Source organism: Trachemys scripta, chromosome 6 (assembly GCF_013100865.1).
Source record: "Trachemys scripta elegans isolate TJP31775 chromosome 6, CAS_Tse_1.0, whole genome shotgun sequence".
NCBI classification, from domain to species: Eukaryota; Metazoa; Chordata; order Testudines; family Emydidae; genus Trachemys; species Trachemys scripta.
In genome coordinates this window covers 65379338-65402603 of record NC_048303.1, presented here as the reverse complement: position 1 = coordinate 65402603, position 23266 = coordinate 65379338, and the positions used below count along the sequence as shown (strand labels likewise).

At 43.8% G+C, this 23266-nt stretch overlaps 1 protein-coding gene across 1 annotated transcript in view; it reads right to left on the bottom strand.

Moving 5' to 3' along the window:
* Positions 1–23266, bottom strand: part of MAN2A1 (mannosidase alpha class 2A member 1) — a 209014-nt gene that overhangs the window by 113653 nt on the left and 72095 nt on the right. The window contains exons 8-9 of the mRNA XM_034773035.1: positions 21822–21999; positions 11760–11962 (exon numbers count right to left, since the gene is read on the bottom strand). Of these exons, the coding sequence (XP_034628926.1) occupies positions 11760–11962; positions 21822–21999 (381 nt within the window). The remainder of the gene's footprint in view (positions 1–11759; positions 11963–21821; positions 22000–23266) is intronic.

The window sequence follows — 23266 nt, the reverse complement described above, 5'->3', positions numbered from 1 at the left end:
GGTAGCGCTCGGGCAGCCCTTTCCGCATGGCTGGGAGTGGGAGGGAGGAGGGTGCGGAGTTAGGGTGGGGTTGGGGCGGGGAAGGGGCAGAGTTGGGGCATGGCTGGGGGTGGGAAATGGGCGGGGCCAGGACCCTGTGGAGGGTCCTCTTTTTTTATTTGTTAAGTATGGTAACCCTAAATTTAATTAATTATATATATTAAATTGTGCTTTGGAATGCACCAGGCTACACTAAATAGCAAGCACTTTTATTATAAACTCAGAGACTGGATAGCCCCTGAATCAGAGTGGATAAAAATCAATGATTTTTTAAAAAAAAAATAAAAAAAATCAGGGTTTTTTTTATTTAAATCAGATATTTTTGATAAAATGATTTTTGAAGAAAAAAAACCTATCTAAAGATAGTTTTAATTAAGATACATTATAGCTCAAAGATATCTCATCACGGAATAGGGATTATAAATTCTAATTGGGCTTAAGAGAAATGTTGAACACATGCTGAATACCCTGAAGCCGATTTCTGTAGCCTTGAACAAAATTCAGGGAAATAGCTGTTTTATTGCTTACGCTGTTGAAATTTGGAAGGAACTGAGTGAGATCTTTAAAAGAGAAATATGCAATGACAGAGTTAAATTACAAGCATTAAAAACACAAATGGGACAAGCCCTATCTTCAGCTCATTTTCTTGCAAATATTCTCAACACTCGGTACCAGGGTCAAACCTTCACTGCTGAAGAGGAGTTGACTATGACATGGACATCCAGCAATCATCCTTCCATAATGCTAACTATAATAAACATCAGACCTAAAGGTGAATCATTCAAGAAATGTATGTTTGCTGATGATGCTTTAAAGAAACTCACACCAGTGAACCAGTGGAAGTCACTTAAGCACTTGGATTCAAAGACTGTTGAAGTGATAATCTCACTTTTAACAGCAGTAGCTTCTTCTGCCGGTGTAGAAAGCATTCCCCCCCCCCTCCCTTTGGACTAATTCATTCCAAACTAAGAAATTGTTTGGGACCTGAAAAAAGCAGGAAAGCTTATTTTTCTTTTCCAGATTATGAACTAACAGGAAAATGAAAGTGAAGATGACTGAGTTAGCTGCAGAAGCCAATATTTTAAGTTTCTCATGTTGACCTGGCTGACATAGTCGATTTATTTAATTTTTAAATATTTCATTTAACTATTTTAGTTAAAAACAATTTTAACAAAAAACAAACATTTTAAAAAACTTGAATGTTTAACTAAATTCAAAAATGCATATTCTTGTTTTGTTAAAATATTATATATGTGTGCTGTTGAAGAAAAAAATCCAGAATACATAATGTTGTTATTTTAGTTAAATAAAATAATTTAAATGTCTGTCTGGTGATGTTCTCCTCCTAATACAGCATGGCAAGAAAATCCTCCAAATATTCATGATTAACCTGTTGAATTGGAGACAGTTCACCTCCCAACGACTTCTTAAATATCTGCTTCAATTACCTTTGGTAAATGAAATAACCAACCAATCATTCATTTTTTGATATAGCTGTAAAACTAATCTGAAAACTTTTCAAAATAAATCACTTTAAAAATGTATAGTGTGTACCTTCTAAAAATGAAACCTACATCTATCTCTGAGTTGTGAATACGTATTAAGGTTATAATAACCAACAAGAATGCACTTTTATGTAGAAATCCAGGATTAAATTGAGTCTTCCTGACTAATGATTTAAATCAATTTGATTTAAATCAAATCTACCCTGCCCTGAATCCCATCTAAAATATTCTTTCCCTACTGCAAAGTAGTTATCTCAGAGGTTTTTCATAAGCCTTATCTATTTTGCAGCTGCCAACACTATGTTCCCTTCAAAAATAAAAAAAAGGCCTGCCATACAAATTGTCACATCAACACCAGAAATATACAGGGTTTATTATAACTGTTTACAAATCTAAATAAATTAAACACACACAAAAGAAATCTATTCCAGGTTCTGAGGGCAAAGGTGTACTAATTCAAAATTGAACCAAACAGGAAAGACTAAAGCAGCTACTACTCATCCCAAAACCATAAGAGAATTAAACCAACTGTTAAAATCAACTCAACCAACATCCCCTTTGCGTCAAAACACTAGCCCTTGTTGTGGTCCTTTATGCCCAAAAGCCTATGTAAATGAGATAGAACTTTCAGCACATTCTGAAGGTGAACAGTTTCAGACTATTTTGGACCAAGTGGTAGAACACTACAAATTCCAAAATTAAGGGCCTTCTTGCACTCAGTGAAGGTGCTTAAACTAGAACAACCTAGACATAAGGAGGAGGCCTCTTGGTGAATTTACTGCAGACAGCCCCCTCTCATACCCAGATGGTTCCATCTTAAGCATCTCTAACACCACAACCATTGTTGAGGGAGAAATATAGACTCTCAAGGAGACAGATCTCAAATCATTTACATACAGCTTTATTGGTCAAAACCAACACTTTAAACCTCTGCCCCGAAACAATAAGCAGTCAGTGTCAAACCCTGATCATTTGTGGCATGTACTCTCAGTGAGATACATCACATAATATGCAGACTGCCACATTCTATGAAGAATTCTGTTTTGGGGGTTTTATTTAAAATGTAGCTTGATATAGAGCACATTGCAGTAATCTAACATGACAGATATGGATGGCAGTAACAGCTCCACATCCAAAAGAAATAGTTTTAATCTCTTTGCCATATAGCAGTTTCTAGGAAGGCTTTTTTTCTACTATGTGATTGTGTTACAGAGGAACCAATAAAACCTTCAGACTGCAAACAAAAAGATATAGTCCTGGCTGAAGATCTTCTGGCTGCCTCCCAACAACATTCTAGCATTCCTTTAATCTAACCTAGATTGATTTTCAGACAGCTGGCACTTATCCATGCCACAATCTCAGACACCTTGAATAAGGTTTTCAACAGCACATACAGGGTCAGATGAGAGAGAAAGCTGCATGTCATTGTAACGCTTTGGGGTTTCACCCAGATCAGTAAGGGGGTTGTGTCACTGCCTGCCCTGTATTCCTGGGTGCTTCTGTGCAGTGCAGAGCCCTAACAGCATCAGCTTGCTTACAACACAATATCCCAGGGGTTCTCAAACTGGGGGTTGGGACCCTTGAAGGGGTCACGAGATTACTACATGGGGGATTGTGAGCTGTCAGCCCCCACCCCAGAACCCACTTTGCATCCAGCATTTATAATGTTGTTAAATATACACCTCGGATATAACGCGGTAAAGCAGTGCTCCAGGGGGGCGGGGCTGTGCACTCCGGCGGATCAAAGCAAGTTCGATATAACGCGGTTTCACCTATAACGCGGTACGATTTTTTGGCTCCCGAGGACAGCGTTACATCGGGGTAGAGGTGTATTAAAACGTGTTTTTAATTTATGGGGGGGGGGTCGCACTCAGAGGCTTGCTATGTGAAAGGGGTCACCAGTACAAAAGTTTGAGAATCACTGCAATATCCTCACCCTGGGTTTCACCAGCCTGGTTACTCCTTGCTGGGTGACACCAACAGCCCTTCCAGTCTGTAGTCTCCCCAAAACCATCTCCCCTGCAGTGTCCAGTCCTTTTCAGTCAATATTCACAGAAGTTATCAAGTTAACTGTCTCCAAAGACACAGAGCACACACCAGTTTGTTAATTTAGCTAAGGACTTCACTCTTCAGTTTAATACACAACACTGAGCTGATTTTGTAATACAACAAAAATAAGTTTATTAACAAAAACAGATATTTACATGATAAGAAAACAGAATGCACAGATATAGTTACAAGTAAACATGCTTTCTAGTGACCAACAATTTCAGCAAGTTAGAACCTTTGTCTAAGCAGGTTTCTCACTTATAGTCAGTTCCAGCTACTCTTGGTTTTCAAGCCAAGAGGATCCACTTTTCATAAGCTGAAAAGGCTCTGCTCTCCCTTTGTCCCCTAGCTGATAGCGATGACTGATATCAGTTTTTAACCTTACAGTGATTTAAAAGTCCAAACATAACTCAGCAGCTCAGAAAGATTAGTAGTATGTACACCAGAATTGAGCTTCAAATGTTCACTTTAAAGCTCAGGACTAATTATTAATGCAAACTTACTTTCAAATTTTGAAGGCATGTTTTTTAATTCTAAATTCAGATAGATATTGCATCACCCGCGCAATGAACAAAAAGTTCTGTATCTCGTGAACCTCTGCTTTTTAATAAATATTTTCTACACTAATTCCTACTACATTACTAAGGAATGGTGACTACTAATATTTTCACAAATAAGGACTGGCTTCAATATATTCTGCATGATTTATATATTATATTTGCATATAATGATAATTATACTTTTAATTTGCATAAAACTATGCTAAAAGAACATTAACATCATAAAGTAAAGAACTCAAGTTAAAAAATGTTAATGTTACAAAGTCAAGACCACAAAAGAATTTAAAATTAGGATTAACACTGCCTGTAGCAGCAGCAGGACTCCATTCTATCTGTGACCCATCCAGAGTTCTGTTTTGTGTTGCATCCAAATAAGATAGCTGGGGAACATTCAGCAATATTAGCACCAAATCTCTAGCAAGCTCTACTGAGCATAACACAGATTGCAAATGGTGTTTATAATTCCATATAACTTGGCCAATCCTGAAAAGATTTTCATGGCAACTGCAAAAGGTACCTCCCAGGCCTACGTATTCTCCCCTTCTCACCTCCCCCCGCCCCCAAACTAATTACAGAATCCTGCTACAAACCAGGGAGGCATTGGGTGAGGGGAAGGTTTCATTAAGTATCTTAAAAGAACAGTTGAAAAAGTTTCTACAGTAGGAACTACATCTCTACCCCGATATAACACTGTCCTCAGGAGCCAAAAAACCTTACCGCGTTATAGGTGAAACTACGTTATATCGAACTTGCTTTGATCCACTGGAGTGTGCAGTCCTGCCCCCCCGGAGCGCTGCTTTACCGCGTTATATCCGAATTCATGTTATATCGGGGTAGAGGTGTATTAGCATAGGAGTTGCTACCACTCCCTCTATATTTCTTTAAAGAGTATTCCTAATTCTCGTTTACCCAAAAATGTATCTATGATTCAAAATGTATTTAGTAACTATTTGTTTTTAGAATTTGACAGCTGAATGGTCATTTAAATGAAAAGGTATTTTTCTCTCATGAGGACTAAAGGTCCAACACCCTATATTTTAAATACCAAATTCTTAGGAATATCCTATACTTATAAGGGATTACTTTAAGGAGCAGGAAAGCCTTTCCCAATCTGTTCTTATGAAAACATCAAGAAGATAAACGTGGTTTTTGTTCAGTTTGTAGAGGCTGGTAGGAGGCAGTGTCCTGTGAGAGAAGCTGAGTCCTGATTAGGGGGCCTATAAAGGCAGCCAAACAGTCAGCCAACAGCACAGGAGCAGCAAGCAGAACTGTAAACAGGAGAGTGTGAATGAGAATTCATAAACGGAATTTGGAGTAGGGGGTGCGGTGTGGTGTTCTGGTTTTGTTTTGGTGTTTGTTTGGGTCTTTGTTTTTGTTTTCCACTTGACAGGAATTTAGGTGGGAAGGCTATGACTGGTTCAGTAATTCCTCGCTTAACGTAGTTATGTTCCTGAAAAATGCTACATTAAGCTAAGCGATGTTAAGTGAATCCAATTTCCCCATAAAAATTAATGTAAATGGGGGGGTTAGATTCCAGGGAAATGTTTTTCGCCAAACTAAAGACTCTCTCTCTCTCTATTTATATATATATATATATATAAACACACACACACACACACACACAGTATAAGTTTTAAACAAACAATTTAATACTGTACACAGCAATGATGATTGTGAAGCTTGGTTGAAGTGGTGAAGTCAGATGGTGGGATATTTCCCAGGGAATGCCTTACTGCTAATGATGAACTAGCACTCGGCTGAGCCCTCAAGAGTTAACACACTGTTGTTAATGTAGCCTCACACTCTACAAGGCAGCACGAATGGAGGGAGGGGAGAAAGCATGGTAGAGAGAGACAGACACACACCGCATATGTGAGAGAGAGAGATGTGCATTGCCCCTTTAATTACACTGACCCCACTCTAAGTACATTGCCCTTTTAAGTAGATCAGCCAGTTGAGACAGCAGCTGCTGCCAGCAAGCTCCCTCCATCCTGAGTCCTATTGTGTCCTCCCCCCCCCCAAACACTCACACTCTGTGGAGATAAGGTACAGGAGTGGGGGGAGGGGGACACCCTGACATTAGCACCCCTCCTCCTCCACACCCCTGCACAGCAAGCAGGAGGCTCCCAGGAGCAGCTCCAAGGCAAAGGGCAGGAGCAGCACACGGCAGTGGGGGGAGGGACAGTTGAACTGCTCGGCAATTGATAGCCTGCTGGGCAGTTCCTGCACAGGGAACTTAGGGGAGCGGGGAGCTAATAGGGGGGCTGCTGGTCTACCCTGGTCCCATGCCCCCACTAGCTAGCTCCAACGGGCTACTTTTTCTGCAAGCAGTGGACAAAGCAGATGGTTGCCAAACAATGTTATAAGGGAACATTGCGCAACTTTAAAAGAGCATGTTCTCTAATTGATCAGCAACATAACAACGAAACAATATTAACTGGGAAGACTTTAAGCCCTGGTCTACACTACGAGTTTAGGTTGAATTTAGCAGCATTAGATCGATTTAACCCTACACCCATCCACATGACAAAGCCATTTTTGTCGACTTAAAGGGCTCTTAAAATAGATTTCTGTACTCCTCCCCGACAAGGGGATTAACGCTGAAATCGACCTTGCGGAGTAGAATTTGGGGTAGTGTGGACGCAATTCAACGGTATTGGCTTCCGGGAGCTATCCCAGAGTGCTCCATTGTGACCGCTCTGGACAGCACTCTCAACTCAGATGCACTCGCCAAGTAGACAGGAAAAGTCCCGGGAACTTTTGAATTTCATTTCCTGTTTGACCATGCAGCGCTCATCAGCACAGGTGACCATGCAGTCCCAGAATTGCAAAAGAGCTCCAGCATGGACCAACCCAGAGGTATTGGATCTGATTGCTGTATGGGGAGAGGAATCCGTGATATCAGAACTCTGTTCCAAAAGATGAAATGCTCAAATATTTGAAAAAAATCTCCAAGGGCATGAAGGACAGAGGCTATAACAGGGACCTGAAGCAGTGCTGCGTGAAACTTATGGAGCTCAGGCAAGCCTACTGAAGATTCAGAGGAGGAAACGGCTGCTCCAGGTCAGAGCCCCAGACATGCCACTTCTATGATGAGCTGCATGCCATTCTAGGGGTGTCTCTACAACTACCCCACCCCTGTGCGTGGACTCCATCAATGGATTCTCACGCAACAGGGATGCGGATTTTGGGGAGGAGGAGGAGGTTGAAGATAGCGCACAGCAAGCAAGCGGAGAAACCGTTTTCCCCGACAGCCAGGAACTGTTTATCACCCTGGAGCCAGTACCCTCCCAACCCACCCAAGGCGGGCTCACGGACCTTGAAGGCGGAGAAGGGACCTCTGGTGAGTGTACCTTTGTAAATATAATACATGGTTTAAAAGCAAACGTGTTTAATCATTAATTTGCCCTGAGGACTTGGGATTTATTCGCGGCCAGTACAGCTACTAGAAAAGTCTGTAAACGTGTATGGGGATGGAACAGAAATCCTCCTGGGACATCTCAGTGAAATTCTCCTGGATGTACTCCCAAAGCCTTTGCAAAAGGTTTCTGGGGAGGGCAGCCTTATTCCGTCCTCCACGGTAGGACACTTTACCACGCCAGGCCAGTAGCACATAGTCTGGAATCATTGCATAACAAAGCATGGCAGCGTACGGTCCCGGTGTTTGCTGGCATTCAAGCAACATCCGTTCTTTATCTCTCTGTGTTATCCTCAGGAGAGTGATATCATTCATGGTCACCTGGTTGAAATAGGGGAATTTTATTAAGGGGACATTCAGAGGTGGCCGTTCCTGCTGCGCTGTTTGCCTGTGGCTGAACAGAAATCATCCCCGCTGTTAGCTGGGGTGAAGCGAACATCCCAGAGAATTGGGTGGGTGTGTGCGCGCGCGGGGGGGGTTAAGTTGGGTTTGTGCTGCACATTAACCCAAAAACCGCAGCCTCTCCTTTTAAATGGCCAACCCATTTTAAATGGCCAAGCCAACAGGTGCTTGGTATGGGAAATGAGGGCGCTGCTGTTTGAAACCATTCCCACATGTTATGAAGGTTAAAGAAGCCAAAAGACTGTGGCTTACCATGTCTGCCTGCAAGCCGAATTCTGTTGCCCGCTGGCCTTGCATGTGTGATCTCTCACACCAAACAGGCAGGGCCTCAATATAAGAGGCTATGTAATGTTAACAGCTTGGTTCACCATGAAAGAGTCTACCCATTGTTCTCTAAAATGTGTCTTTTTAAATACTACTCTCCCTTTTTTTCCTCCTCAACGCTCCCCCTATCATCGCTAGCCTCTGGGATGGAGAAGATGAGAAGGCAAAAAAAACGCACTAGCGATGAAATGTTCTCTAAGCTCATGCAGTCCTCCCAAACTGAAAGGGCCCAGCAGAATGCGTGGAGGCAGACAATGTTAGAGTGCAGGAAAGCACAAAATGAACGCAAGGACAGGAGGGACGCATGAGAGGACAGGCGGCGGGAGCAAGAGGAGAGGTGGTGTCACCATGATGAGAGGAGGCAGGAAGCAATGTTGAGGCTACTGGAGGATCAAACTGATATGCTCCGGCGTGTGGTTGAAGTGCAGGAAAGGCAGCAGGAGCACAGATCGCCACTGCAGCCCATGTGTAACCAACCATCCTCCTCCTCCAAGTTCCATAGCCTGCTCACCCAGACGCCCAAGAATGCAGTGGGCCTCTGGGCACCCAACCACTTCACCCCAGAGGACTGCCCAAGCAACAGAAAGCGGGCATTCAATAAGTTTTGAAGTGCAGTGTGGCCTTGTCCTTCCCTCCTCCCCCACCTCCCCCCAGGCTACCTTGGCAGTTATCCCCCCATTTGTGTGACGAATTAATAAAGAATACATGGATTTGAAACAACAATGATTTTATTGCCTCTGCAAGCGGTGATCAAAGGGGGGAGGGCAGTTGGCTTACAGGGAAGTAGAGTGAACCAAGAAGGCTGGTTTTCATCAAGGAGAAAAATAGAACTTTCACACCGTAGCCTGGCCAGTCATGAAACCAGTTTTCAAAGCTTTTCTGATGCGCAGCGCACCCTGCTGTGCTCTAACTGCCCTGGCATCTGGCTGCGCGTAATCAGTGGCAGGCGATTTGCCTCAACCTCCCACCCCACCATAAACGTCTCCCCCTTACTTTTACAAATATTGTGGAGCACACAGCAAGCAGTAATAATGATGGGAATATTGGTTTCGCTGAGGTCTAACCAAATCAGTAAACTGCACCAGCGCGCATTTAAACGTCCAAATGCACATTCTACCACCATTCTGCACTTGCTCAGCCTATAGTTGAACAGCTCCTGACTACTGTCCAGGCTGCCTGTGTATGGCTTCATGAGCCATGTCATTAAGGGGTAGGCTGGGTCCCCAAGGATAACTATAGGCATTTCAACATCCCCAATGGTTATTTTCTGGTCTGGAAAGTAAGTCCCTTGCTGCAGCCGTTCACACCAACCAGAGTTCCTAGAGATGCAAGCATCATGAACCCTTCCCAGCCATCCCAAGTTGATGTTGGTGAAATGTCCCTTGTGATCCACCAGTGCTTGCAGCACCATTGAAAAGTACCCCTTTCGGTTTATGTACTCACTACCTTGGTGCTCCGGTTCCAAGATAGGGATATGCGTTCCGTCTATTGCCCCACCACAGTTAGGGAATCCCATTGCAGCAAAGCCAGCCATTATGGCCTGCACATTTCCCAGAGTCACTACCCTTGATAGCAGCAAGTCAAAGATCGCTTTGGCTACTTGGATCACGGCATCACCCACAGTAGGTTTGCTCACTCCAAATTGCTTCCCGACTGACCAGTAGCTGTCTGGCGTTGCGAGCTTCCACAGGGCTATCGCCATTTGCTTCTCAACTGAGAGGGCTGCTCTCATCTTGGTATTCTTGCATGTCAGGGCAGGGGAAAGCAAGTCAAAGTTCCATGAAAGTGCCCTTACGCATGCGAAAGTTTCGCAACCACTGGGAATCATCCCAGACCTGCAACACTATGCGGTCCCACCAGTCTGTGCTTGTTTCCCAGGCCCAGAATCGGCGTTCCACGGCATGAACTTGCCCTATTACCACCATGATGTCCAAATTGCCAGGGCCCGTGCTTTGAAAGTAGTCTGTGTCCATGTCCTCATCACTCTTGTCACCGCGCTGCCGTCGCCTCCTCGCCTGCTTTTGAAATTTCTGGTGCTGCATATACTGCAGGATAATGTGCATGGTTGTTTACAGTGCTCATAACTGCCGTGGTGATCTGAGCAGGCTCCATGCTTGCCATGGTATGGCGTCTGCAGGCGAGCAGGAGAGCAGAGTGGCAGCGGAAGCGGTTGTTCGATGATGACAGTTTGCAGTCTTACTGCACCATCTGCTGCCAGCAGCACCCAGGACACAACAGCGGTGGCTGAGCTGAGCTGGCTGCACGCTTGCCATGGTATGGAATCTTTTCAAAGTCTCTCTCCACACTAGCAGTCTCAGGCAGTTTTCAGCCCATGGTGCCACTCTCTCAGTGGCTGGCAGAGGAACCTGAGCCCACCTTCTACTCAGGGACCATCTAAGTCAGCAGCCAAGGTCTGTTCCCTTCTAGACTTGACTGCCTTTCCCTGAGCTCTTTCCTTACTATCTAGCACTCCCCCCACAAACCCTGAGTTTGTCAGCCCCCCAACTGCCTCCTACCAGGGAGTAACTGTAGGGTACCTGTCTCTGCAGCCTCTCAACACTCCTCCCTTCTCCCACGGAGCAACTGCAGACTTTCCCAGCAGTCCCCCTCTGCTTCCAATTTCTTGGCTTCATAAATCCAGCCAAGCTCCTTGCTCCTCAGCTGGGCTCCCCTCCTTCAGTCATGGGATTACTTAGCCACCTCATTTCCCCTCAGCACTGGTCTATCATACTAATTAGCCATCTTCTCAATCTGCATTAACTTTTTCAGGGAAAGTGTGGGGTAAACACCCCATCACAGAGCCCTAATTGCAACTAGTTCTGCTTTCAGTGCCCCTTGTAGCTACTGGGAACAGCCAAGTAACTGCCAAAGAGAAGTACCTGACTAATGATACAGGTCCTCAAGTACTTCCTGCCTCATTTTAAGGAGATTCCAAAGAGCTCTCATAACTTCACTGGGCACACAAATACCCTTGACTACTTCAGATTTGAATGTCATGGCAAAATTCATTCCTTTCATCTCCCTGCCCAAAAAGTCAAGCATTCCAGAAAATGACAGATCATCTGACAGCAATCAACATAATTATTCAAGTCCCATCTACAGAGACAAGGATCAAGAATACATTTGCTAGTTTCATGGTATTCAAAGTGACTGGTAACTTCCATGGTATCTTAAAACAATTAAGTTATAGGTGGAACTTTTTACAAAAAACTGTTTAGATTGACAAATATCCCATATATTTGTGATTCCATTAAAATGCCACAGCCATATTTCTTCTTCTACAGAGATTATGACAAAGTCTAAATGTTGATGTCAGTTATATTTTTCCTAGTGAAATATGAACCTTAGCTACAGTATAATGAAAATAAGCTTCAGAGTTTATTTGAAAAGGACATTTGATATCTCTGCAGTATTAGACAAACAAACATTTACACGATACATGTATCAGATGACTATACCTACCTTAAATAGGATTCCAGAACTCTATCTAGTCTTTTGTAGAAGGGTCGTGATGTAAAGTATCCACTCCAATAATGATTATCTCTGTCTGCATATGTGAAGAAATCTCCACTCAGAACAGGAAAAACTGAATTGCTGTTCTTTTCCTCCAAATTACCTGCTTTGCGCAGAGCCTCAAAATAATCTGATAAAGTCCCAAACTGGGCCTGAAACAAAATTATAAGAACTGTTCACGTGACTGACAGATTTCCATTTTCTTAGTTTAGAAATTTAGGGTTGAAGTGTATGAACATGGTGGCTTTAAATAGGTACTTCAGTATGCCTTCTGCAAGTAAGGTCATCACAGAAATATTGTTTTAAATAAAGAAGCTTAAACATTTCCCTTGACACCTTTGATTCAGGGTTAACAAATATATCCCATCAGTAACTATTTCCAACTCACAAAATGAAAACTACCTTTTGTGTTTCCAAGTATAAAAACATTCTCTGTAAAGCAGCAACAGTTTAATCAAGAGTCAGATGAACAAAATAAGTTTTTCATTTCTCTTATAGGCACATATCAGGGACTTGAGCAAATCTAGGCTTCAGCTGTAAGAAAACTGTCCTACATTTCTCTTGTCTCTCTAAAAGCTGCCTATTGGAGTTCAGTAATCCAGCATCCAGTAATCCAGTTTATGTAGATGTCTGAAGAGATTACCTCTCATATAATGAAACAAAAGCACCATTTTTTCCTTGATTCATTATTTTCAGTTTTATTAGCTATACTGTGTCACAGCACAAAGTTTCTGTTATGCTTTCAAAGCTATTTATAGATCATGAATAAAACCAACTAACATTTGCTTTCAAAGGCCTTCTGCATTTTTCTTCAAAAGTATGCTTACACAAAACAGTTACATTTTTATTCAAACTTAGTGTTGGAAACAGGAAACTGAAAATAAGTCTAAAACCCTTATGTTTAGTTTTAAGTGTAGTTGTTTTAAAGAGATAGTTGAGCAAACTGGAGTTTGAATCACACAAAAAATTATGATAAATGGAGAGGGAACAGCATGGAGACATAAGACAAGCAACCTTCTTATGATCAACTGAGAATTTATACACTTGAAATAACACAATAATTAAAAAGGCAGTACTACACAAATAAGGAGCTTTATAAATCAATCCTTTCATAATGTTTATAATAAAATATGGAAACAAGACTTTTTCACAACCTTAAGTTAACTGGCAAGTAAGGTGTACTATTATGAAAATAATGGTGTCCAGTTTGGGCGTTTTGAAAAAGGTATTTGCAAATGAGTGATTTTGAATTAGTCTTCTTACACTAACGTCTTTTGTTTTCTAAGCTTGCTTGTTTTATGATATGTACTTCAGTAAATTCACACTGGAAAAAGAAAATCTCTTAGAAGTACAGTAGTTCCATGTGGACGTTTTTGGTCATTCAGGCCTTTTACTTTTAATTTCTTTGTTATTCAACTCAACTAACGAACACCTAAAAATCTTTCATTGTGAGAATTACACATCCAGTATCCTTCCTTTCATTTATGATTTACATTTATTTTTTTTTAGGTTTAGGAATGACAATACAGTTATAAAATTAGGCTAAATCAATATTCATTGTCAACTCCCAGAACCAGGGCTGGTTCTAGGCACCAGTTGAGCAAGCAGGTGGTTGGGGCAGCCAAGGGAAAGGGGCGGCCCGTCGGGCTCTTCGGCGGCAATTCGGCGGAGGGTCCCTGTCTCTCTCGGAGGGAAGGACCTGCAGCCGAAGAAGAAAGCGGCACGGTGGAGCTGCCACCGATCGCATCTTTTGTTTTTCCCCCCCTCGCCGCTTGGGGCGGCAAAAACCCTGGAGCCGGCCCTGCACTGAACCCAGTATATGCCTGATCCTGCACCACTAAAAGCAACAGGAGTTTTACTCTTGACACCAATGGACACAAGAACAAGCACATTGCATGTAAGCAAATGAACAGTCCAACTATAGGGGGATCAGCCACCTCGGACACTTTCATGTGCATTGATAGTGCTTCTACCGCACCACAAGATTTACAGATCTCATAGCTCAGTGTGATTTTGCTATGTTGCCCACTAAGAAAGAGATGGTAAGGATTACTAATTAATGTTTATTTTAGTATGTGTATTTGCCTGAGAATTATGCTAGTACAATTTATCTTTCTGCAGGCATATCACTTGTTCACAAATCTATTACATGTTTAAGTTTTAGCCTGCTCAACTATTAGTATCAAAGATATAAAAACTCAGTTTAAAAAAAAATCAACACTTAAAGGAAAGCGGGACCACCAAATATTTTCAAATCATTAAACACCTATACTCACTTTCAAAGTGCCATACACAGCTTTTATTTGAGAACCATAAAGAACTTACTTTAACAGACAAAGAATAGCTGAAAATTACTATATAGCAAAGTCTTTCATATAGAAGGTAGTTTAGCATCTCTCAAACAAGGAAATTGTTGCTGAACTGCATGGGAATGAGTGAGACACAAAAAGCGCACATTCCAAGAAGTCAGGAAGCAAGAATTTACTCACCTTGTGCAGTAACGATGTTCTTTGATATATGTCCCCCTATGGGTGCTCCACTATAGGTATGCTTGGGTCCCTGCACTGCTGATCAAAGAACTTTGGTAGCAGCGTCTGTTAGTCCCGCACATGCGCTGTCCTTCCTTGCGCCCCGCCAACAGAGGTGGGTGGGTTGTGGAGCACCCAGAGGGACACACATCTTGAAGAATCATCATTACTGCATAAGGTCAGTAGCTTCTTTGAGTAGTGTCCCAATGGGTGCTCCACTGTAGGTGACTCCCAAGCAGTATCCCCACTGAAGGGCTGGAGATTCAGAGTTGGGTCAGTTACAGATGACAATTCTCTGGAGCAAAAGATTGAATCAGAGGCAGAGTCCCCATTGATCGCATAATATTCTGCGAAGGTATAGACTGACACCCAAGTCATCGTTCAACAGATTTCTGAGATAAGGACATTCTTGAGGAAGATGATGGATATGGAGATGACCTTGTGGAGTGTGCATGAATACCAGTTGGAGATGTTATGTTGCAAACCTGATAACATTGCTTAATGCTGCTCAAGACCCATTTGGAGAGCCTCTGGGCTGATACTGCTGAGCCCTTGGATCTTTTTGAAATAGAAAGGAAAAGCTTGGGAGACTTCCTAAGAGCCTTCGTCCTATCCAGATAAAGGCCAGAGCTCTCCTAAGGCCTAACACATGTAGCATAGCCTCCCTGTAATCACGGTGAAGCTTAGGGTTAAAAACTAAAAAGGTGGATCAGTTGGTTTACATGAAAAGGGGAAGTCAGCTAGGGTTTGAACTTCGGGTGTGGTCTGAGTGTGAACTTGTCCCAAAAGAATACTGTGTAGGGGGGATATGCCATCACAACTGCTATTTGCCCTATTCTCCTAGACGGACAGCCAATCAGAGAAGGGCTTATTGGGAGCCAATCAGAGCCCAGATTGGAGGCAGCCAATCAGAGCCAGGCTCAGCCCTATAAAAAGACTGCTCAGGGAGGAAGCAGACAGTCTGCCCCCAGCCTTTGAGAGGGGAAGGTCTGTCTCCAGAGCGGAGAGACCAGCACCAGGGACAACACAGTGCTGGGCAGGCCCGGAGGAGCAGAAGGGAACTCCAGCCCGGTGTCCATCAGGCTGCAGGCCTTGAGGGGAAGGGCCTAGCCAGTGCAAGGTGCCGAAGGGGAAGCGGCCCAGGGACGTGGACAGACGGAGGAAGAGAAGGAGGGCAGGACGGCTGCCACTAGAGGGTCCCTGGGTTGGGACCCAGAATAGTGGGCGGGCCTGGGTCCCCCCCTTCCCTTACACCTGGCCGATGGGAGTGACCGTCTTGGGCTGTACCAACCCCCTGCCAAGAGGGGTGTGACTTTGAAGGTGCAGTTGCCCACATTGGCTGGGGCGCAGAGACACAGCTGATTGACCCCCGCCCCTCCCGGAAGGGGGCAAGGATGGACTAAGGGGCACTGCCGGAGGGCAGTGGCTCAAAGAGGACGCCTCAAGTTGGGAACAATGCGGGCCCACATGCCAACCAAGGTCGAGATGACAGACAGGACACCACCAGGATGGGGCGCTCCACTGGACTGAGCTAATTCCCGGAGTCACCAGCAGAAGGCACTGTGGTGGTGAGTCCCAACCTTGTCACAGGTACCAAGTCTGTCTTGGCCAGGTGGGAGCAATCGGTATGACATGTGCTCCTTCTCTTTTTATTTTCAATAGGACTTTTGACAGTAGGGGAAATGAGGAAAAAGCATAGAGAAGGTCGTTGGCCCACAGAAGGAGGAGAGAATCACCCAGAGAGTGCTGTATTATCCCTGCTTTGGAGAAGTAGTGTGGACATTTCCTGCTCAGGGAAGTGATGAACAGGTTTGTGGTATGTATACCCCACTGCCTGAATAGGTCATGAAGCACCACTGGGTTTATCTCCCATTCATGGTCATGTGGGAACTTATGACAGACTGTCTGCATCGAATTTTGTATGCCAGGAAAGTAGGCTGTTGACCGTGTCATATTATGGGAGATGCATCTGTTCCATAACTTTAGTGCTTCTGCACAGAGGGACAGTGACCTGGCTCTTCCTCATTGTTTTATGTAATACATATAAGCTATGTTGTCTGTTAGGACTCTCGTGTGTTCCCTTGATCAGCAAGAGAAATAGGTGAAGGCACTCCTGACAGCCTTGAGCAAGAGGAGGTCAATGTGGAGAGATGTCTCCACGGATGACCTTTTGCCTTGTGTTGTAAGGTCGTTTAGATGTGCACTCCATCCTCTGAGGGATGCATCGGCAGTGAGAAGTAACAATGGGGAAGTTTGCAAAAAGGGGATCCCTTTGCAAACATTTGCTGGGTTTTTCCACCAGTCCGGGGAGCTTTTGACCTTGGTGGGCAGCAACAGAGATTTGTCTGGTCTCTCTCTGGTCAGTACATCAAGCTGAACCACATCTGGAGACACCGCATGTGAAGCCTGGCATGAGGTATCCCAGCTGCACCAGCTGCCATATGCCCCAAGAGTTGGAGGCAGTGGCTGGCTGATATTTGGGGGCTCTTTTGTACTGTTTAAGTATGGTCAAGGAGAGGAACTTGTGCTAGGGTAGGAGCGCTTTGGCCTGTAACAAGTCAAAGTCGACCCCTATGAATTCCAGGCACTGTACTAGGGTGAGAGTAGATTTCTGGCTGCTGATCTATAAGCCCAGTTCTGTGAACAAATCTATTGTGGTTTTGATAACCCAGTGAGCCTCATTGAAGTAGCGGGCTCTGAGGAGGAAATCATCCAAGTACGGGTAGACCATGAACCCTGGGATGGTATGTGAGTGGCCGCTATTGACAGAACCTTGGAGAATACCCTCAGAGTCGATAGCCCAGTTTCCTATTCCAATGCTGGAATAAACATTGCTAGAGTGACCTTCTTGAATTTTTGAGCTGTGATTAACGTTTTGAGTGCTCAGAGATCTAGCATGGGTCTCCAACCTCCCTTCTCCTAGAGCATTAGGAAATAGTGACAGTAAAAAACACTTTGCCTCATAGATGCTGAGGTACTGGATTCATGGCTCCTAAGTGGAGTAGGCAATCTCTTATCATGTAAACTCTCGTGAGAAGAGTTCCTGAAGGGGGATGAGGAAGGATGCTGAGGTGGGGGGGGGGGGGGGGAAGAGAAGAGGATAAAGTTAAAAAAAAATCTCCATGAACCATCAGTCTGATGTTATGTGTTCCCAAGTGCTGCAGAAAATTGTCATAATTTGTCATTAAGACTTGATCATTTGTTATTCAAAACTGCAAAGTGGCAGAGGAGTAGGCCTTTCTCCCGAAGCGGTCCAAGCATTTCCAATCCTTAGCATAGGGGGACGGATCTCATTCGGTGCTGGCGGCCGCGGGATTTTACCATGTCCACAACGATGGAGTCGGGGGGAGGGTCAGAAAGAAGATATTCCTAGGCAGGATGTAATATTTTTTATAGACCCATTTACAAGTAGGCATCGCCAATGCTGGGATTTGACATAGTTTTTGTGGGGTCAAGGAGACCCCTCATTGATGGGGAAAGACTATTCTGGAGGAGGGGGAGGAGTATAGGAGGTTCAAGGAGTTTGTGGTGAGTGTCCTTGACATCCTCCAGGGGTATCTGCAACCCTTTTGCCAAGACCTGGAAGAGCCAGAAATAATCAGCTAAGAATGACTGCCTCATCTGGAGGAAGATATGTTGGTTCTTGGAGTAACCTCTTCCTCCATACCACCCTCCTGTTCCTCTATAATCTCCTCTGGAGGTTCTGGATACCATAGTCAAGGGAGAATGTCTCAGGGGCTCATGGATGAGGCTGAAAGCCCAAGAAGCTTATGCCACCCAGGGATCCCAGTGGGGCCACCAGAGCGGTGGGATAGAGCCCCGTGGTGGTACCCATGGCTGACCGTATCATGTCAGTGGTGGGGCAGGCTGAGGGTATGCCCGAGGAGCCCCTTGATAACAGGCATCATAGGGATCTTTGGAGGAATGGTAGGAGAGGACTTCCTCTGGCTCGCTCTCTGATTTGCTACTAGAAAGTGGAGGTGCATGGCAGGGTACCGGAGAAAACTCCCACACTTGGAGAAGACTTGGTACTGAAGTCCCAATGCCAAGAAGAGGAGACTCTGGTATATCAGCCTGAGTTCTCGAGTGACAGAATTCTGGCGGTGCCATTGGTGGTATGGAGAAAGTCAGGGATGCTGGATGGGGCACTGATGGCAGTGCCAAAAGTACAGCATGTACTGGAAGTGTCTTCTTACTGGAGCACTCTCTGCTCCAATCTTTTTCCACTGGATACTGTTGGCTTTGTGCATGTGCCCATCAGGTCCATTGTCCATCGACAATACCTGCTGTGACGTTATTGATATAAACTGGGACCATATAGCTCATTGTTGCAACCAAGGTCCTGTAGTGGCACCAAATAGTGTATAAAGGGGGTCAAATGGGGTGTCTAAGACAAGGTTATGGTTTACTGGTTATGATTATGCTGTCTGTGTGTGTATCAGTTTTGGTAGTTGAAGTTATGAATATTGGCTCTATACTGTCTGTATGGCAAACTTATGCTATGCTTCTGGGTGACATCCCAGACAAGCTGGGATTAGCTCTGCCTAGCCTGCTTGATGGCCCATTAAGGACCATCAGCTATACAAAGGACACATTAAAAGAAGGCAAATATGCCTTCAGACTCAGCAAAGTATGCAGGGACTGGCCCATGTGACTGCAGGCTCCATTTTGCTGTAATTTTCCACAGTAAGAACAAAGAGGTGTTCTTACACCTGGAAAAGATTATATAAGGCTGATGCCTCATCTCTATTGGGTCTTCAATCCTGCTTCATACCTCTGGAGGAACTTTGCTACAAGCTGAAGCTTTGAACAAAGGACCGAGGACCCATCCCAGTGGGGGATGTATTCCAGAGACTTGATTTGAACCTGCAGTTTATTCTATCCCTGCTGCAAGCCTGAACCAAGAACTTTGCCATTACTGTATGTAATTGAGTCCATTTAACCAATTCTAACTCTCATCTCTATCTTTTTCCTTTTATGAATAAAGCTTTAGATTTTAGATTCTAAAGGATTGGCAACAGCGTGATTTGTGGGTAAGATCTGATTTGTATTGACCTGGGTCTGGGGATTGGTCCTTTGGGATCAGGAGAACCTTTTTCTTTTACTTGGGTATTGGTTTTCATAACCATTTGTCCCCATAACGAGTGGCACTTGTGGTAATACTGGGAAACTGGAGTGTCTAAGGAGATTGCTTGTGAAACTTGCGGTTAGCCAGTGGGGTGAGACCGAAGTCCTCTTAGTCTGGCTGGTTTGGTTTGCCATAGAGGTGGAAAAAACCCCAACCTTGGGCTGTAACTGCCCTGTTTGAGCAATTTGTCCTGAGTTGGCACTCTCAGTTGGGTTCCGCCAGAACTACATTGTCACATCTGCCACTCTAGATCTTCATAAGCCATGGGTACCAGGCTTGGATTGTCTCAGTGCCAATGATACCAAGCATGCAGGAGATCTTTTACGGCTAGCTCGGGGCTCACTCTGGGGGACTCAACGCTCTCTTTTTTGATAACTTATGAGAGGGATCTGCAGCTGGTTTCTTCAACCCACAGTCCTCGGATTTTGAGGGCTGTGGAGAAAACTTGCACGTTTGGGTGATGCCTGGGATGGATCCAGAGAAGGTTGGAGGGCTGCCTTCATGAAGATGATCTTCTGTCTTAACTCTCTGTCCTTTCAAGACCTGGCTCTGAGTTGTTGGAAGAGACCACACTTCTGTGTAATATGGCCTTCCCCAAGGCAGCATATGCAGCAAGAATGTTTGTCTGGCACAGGGACGGCCCCTTTGCAAGACAGGCACTTCTTGAAGCCCAATAAGCCAGGCATACCCTGTTGGGAGAAGGGGTCCCCAATTAAAAAAAGGGGGGGGGGGGAGAAGTCAAGGGTTTATTTTTTGAGAGAAAATACAGAGAAAAAACTACATCTAAGACTAAGACGACTAACTACTAATAAATAAATATATATCAAGATATACCTATCTCATAGACCTGGAAGGGACCTTGAAAGGTCATTGAGTCCAGTCCCCTGCCTTCACTAGCAGGACCAAGTACCAATTTTGCCCCAGATCCCTAAATGGCCCCCTCCAGGATTGAACTCACAACCCTGGGTTTAGCAGGCCAATGCTCAAACCACTGAGCTATCCCTCCCCCCCATAAATGCTAAAGCAAGCTAACGATCACAAATGGACTACTAAGGGCTTTGTCTCTAGCTGTGGCAGTTGAGAAGGAACTGGGGGGGGTTAGCCCACCATTGCTGGCTAGCCTCGTGGCAGGACACAAGGAGGGATAGCACCTGTGCAGGCCTAATGGACACTGCTACAAAAGCTCTCCAATCAGCAACGCAGAGATGGAAGCACACCTACAGTGGAGCACCCACAGAGACACGACTCAAAGAAGAACTGGAAGCTACTCAAAGCAACAAGAGAAGTAAGAAACTCCCTTAAACCTAAAGGCTATTGTTTAAAGTAAACCACTGTGGCCATTGTTTATATTTCTTACCAGATGCTATATATAGAATAATTTCAAGCCTTGGAAGGAAAAAAATAAAGTTAAGTCTGGCTTGTCATTAACCTCAAGTACATTCAAACTCATCTATCAGCTGAACTATACATTTTTATTTTAAGGACTTTTCTTCTATTTTTAATTTTATTTTTACAGTTGTGGGATGAGTGGGGTTGGGGTAGTGCTGACAGCGGGTCTGTTGGGGTCCAAGATACCACGGCACAAGGTGCAGGGGAGGCAGTGATCATCCTGGTTCGCGAAGCAAAGCTGCTGGCCAGGACTGTAAGAGAGGATGAGCCCCGAGCTTGTATGGGAGGCCAACCCACAGTTGAACAGTTCCTGCCCAGGGACAGTACCCACATGCGTGGCTGTGGTGAGTGAGTGAGCAGAGCCGTGACAGCAGAGTTGCGGAAGTCTCCCTGCACTGCCACAAGAGCCACTCAGCAATATTGTGGTCTCCCCATGGCAGGAAGCTCACCCTCTTCCTCCTGCAAGTCATGACCAGGGGTCTCTGCGCTGCCTCACCAGGATTGCAGCCTTCCCCTGAAGCTTGAGCCTGCAAGGATTGAGTGTCACCGACCCTGAAGCAGTGCAATTAGCTCTCTGTAGAACCACTATCATGGACCTACTTACTCTCTGCCCTGACAGGAGAGCTGCAGAGGGCTGCTAAGGCCAGTGACAATCATCCATGCAGGCATGCTGACTGTTGGAAAAAATAATCTCTATTTACTGACAGCTATTGATTAAAATCATATCCTGCCAAGCCTAACTATAAAACTTGATCAGTACTACCTTCTTTATTCACCAAGAGTTTCAGTTAAGCTATAGTAGCATTTAACTAGCTTTCTCCATGATGCACAACAAATTCATACAAAATCTCAGTATATCAGAAGGTGCTAACAAATGAAATAGGAGTACACAAAAAGTTTAAATTAGGGCTCATTGGTGTTAGTGCAGGACTACAACTATTTGAAAAAAATAAACATGCAGTTTACCTTAACATGTAACTCAGGATGAGAGTTCATAAAATCAAAAAGCTTTTGATAATTCTGGTACTGCTGATCCCATTCTGAGCTCTCACTGTAGCGGAAATCATCCCCTAATGGAGCCAACAGAACTTTAGTACGGAAAAGCTTTGACTTCTTTCTGTACTGATCTAAAATCATCCAAGCCCTTGGAAGAAGAAAATTATAAAATTTAGAATATAGAAAAGTAATCACTTGACAAGACAACAAATGTCAAACACCCTACACCTAGCCTTGAAAATTCTACTTGTCTTCTTACTTGTGATTTAAAAAAAAAAAAAAAAAATTTTTTTTTTCCTCTCTAATAGCAACATATTAAATAGTGGATAAATAAGTTTAGCACCTGAGCTAGTGAAAGTGTTCATAACATTTGTAAGTCTTCTTTAAATAACGATGATTGCCATTAAAATCTTTTCAGTACTGCTTTTTTTCTAATTAAAGTTACCTAGGTACATTTAATATAAGAAATACTGTCAATACTGCAGTTACGTTAATTACATGCCAACAGTAGCCAAAGATTTTAGAGAAACTATAAATCTAAAGATTTTTAAAAACAACAACTACTTACCTATTTTTAATGCATGTTCTCAAAGAGGTTGCAGCATGTACACATTTAGAATGGTTTCCAAACCATAACACTTAAAATTTGGGGAGTGGGGGGTTAAATGTTATATGTGAAAGTTTCTATGAGTTACAAATATTTTTCCAATATATCCAAAATCTGTAAAAATTTTAATAAGTTGGTTCTTTTTTTAAGCTATATAAACTGCTTTTACTTAGAATAAGTTTTCTGTTAGTGTTCTCAATAATAGGTAGTTTTAAATCATGAATGAATAAACTGCAGTCATTGAGTTACGTGGTCTGCGGAGACTAACATAACCCACCTAGTATCATCAACATTTTCTTGCCTGCGGCCCATTTTATAGTTTGTCATTAGCCAGATTGAAAATGTTGAACAGCCTTGCCTGAACCAACACCTCTTGTGAGGTCAGACAATACTCTGAATCTAGGGTACGCAAGGTCCTCTCCTCAGAGAAATAGGTATCCTATCACTTACAAACTACAGCAACTGGCAGTATAGAAGAAAAGGAATTCCAAAAGAAGCTCCTTTGTGGTTCAAATTTTACATGTGCACTCTGAGGCCAGACAACAGTTTGTCCATATTTGTGATCATTTGTCCAAAGCTACTTGTGTGATAGGGAAAAAAAATAGGTTAATAAGCGAGGGATTTTCCCTTGGCCCCTCTTCTTTCCTATCCTCCCTCTCCAATTTCTTTCTCAATCAGTTGCACAGCTTGTTAATGGGTCTCTATAGCATAGGGAGGATGGAATACCCATATACTGAAGAACAATCAGGGCAAAACCCACCAAATCTCAGATCTGTTGGCCATGAGAAATATCTGTGTAATGGAACCA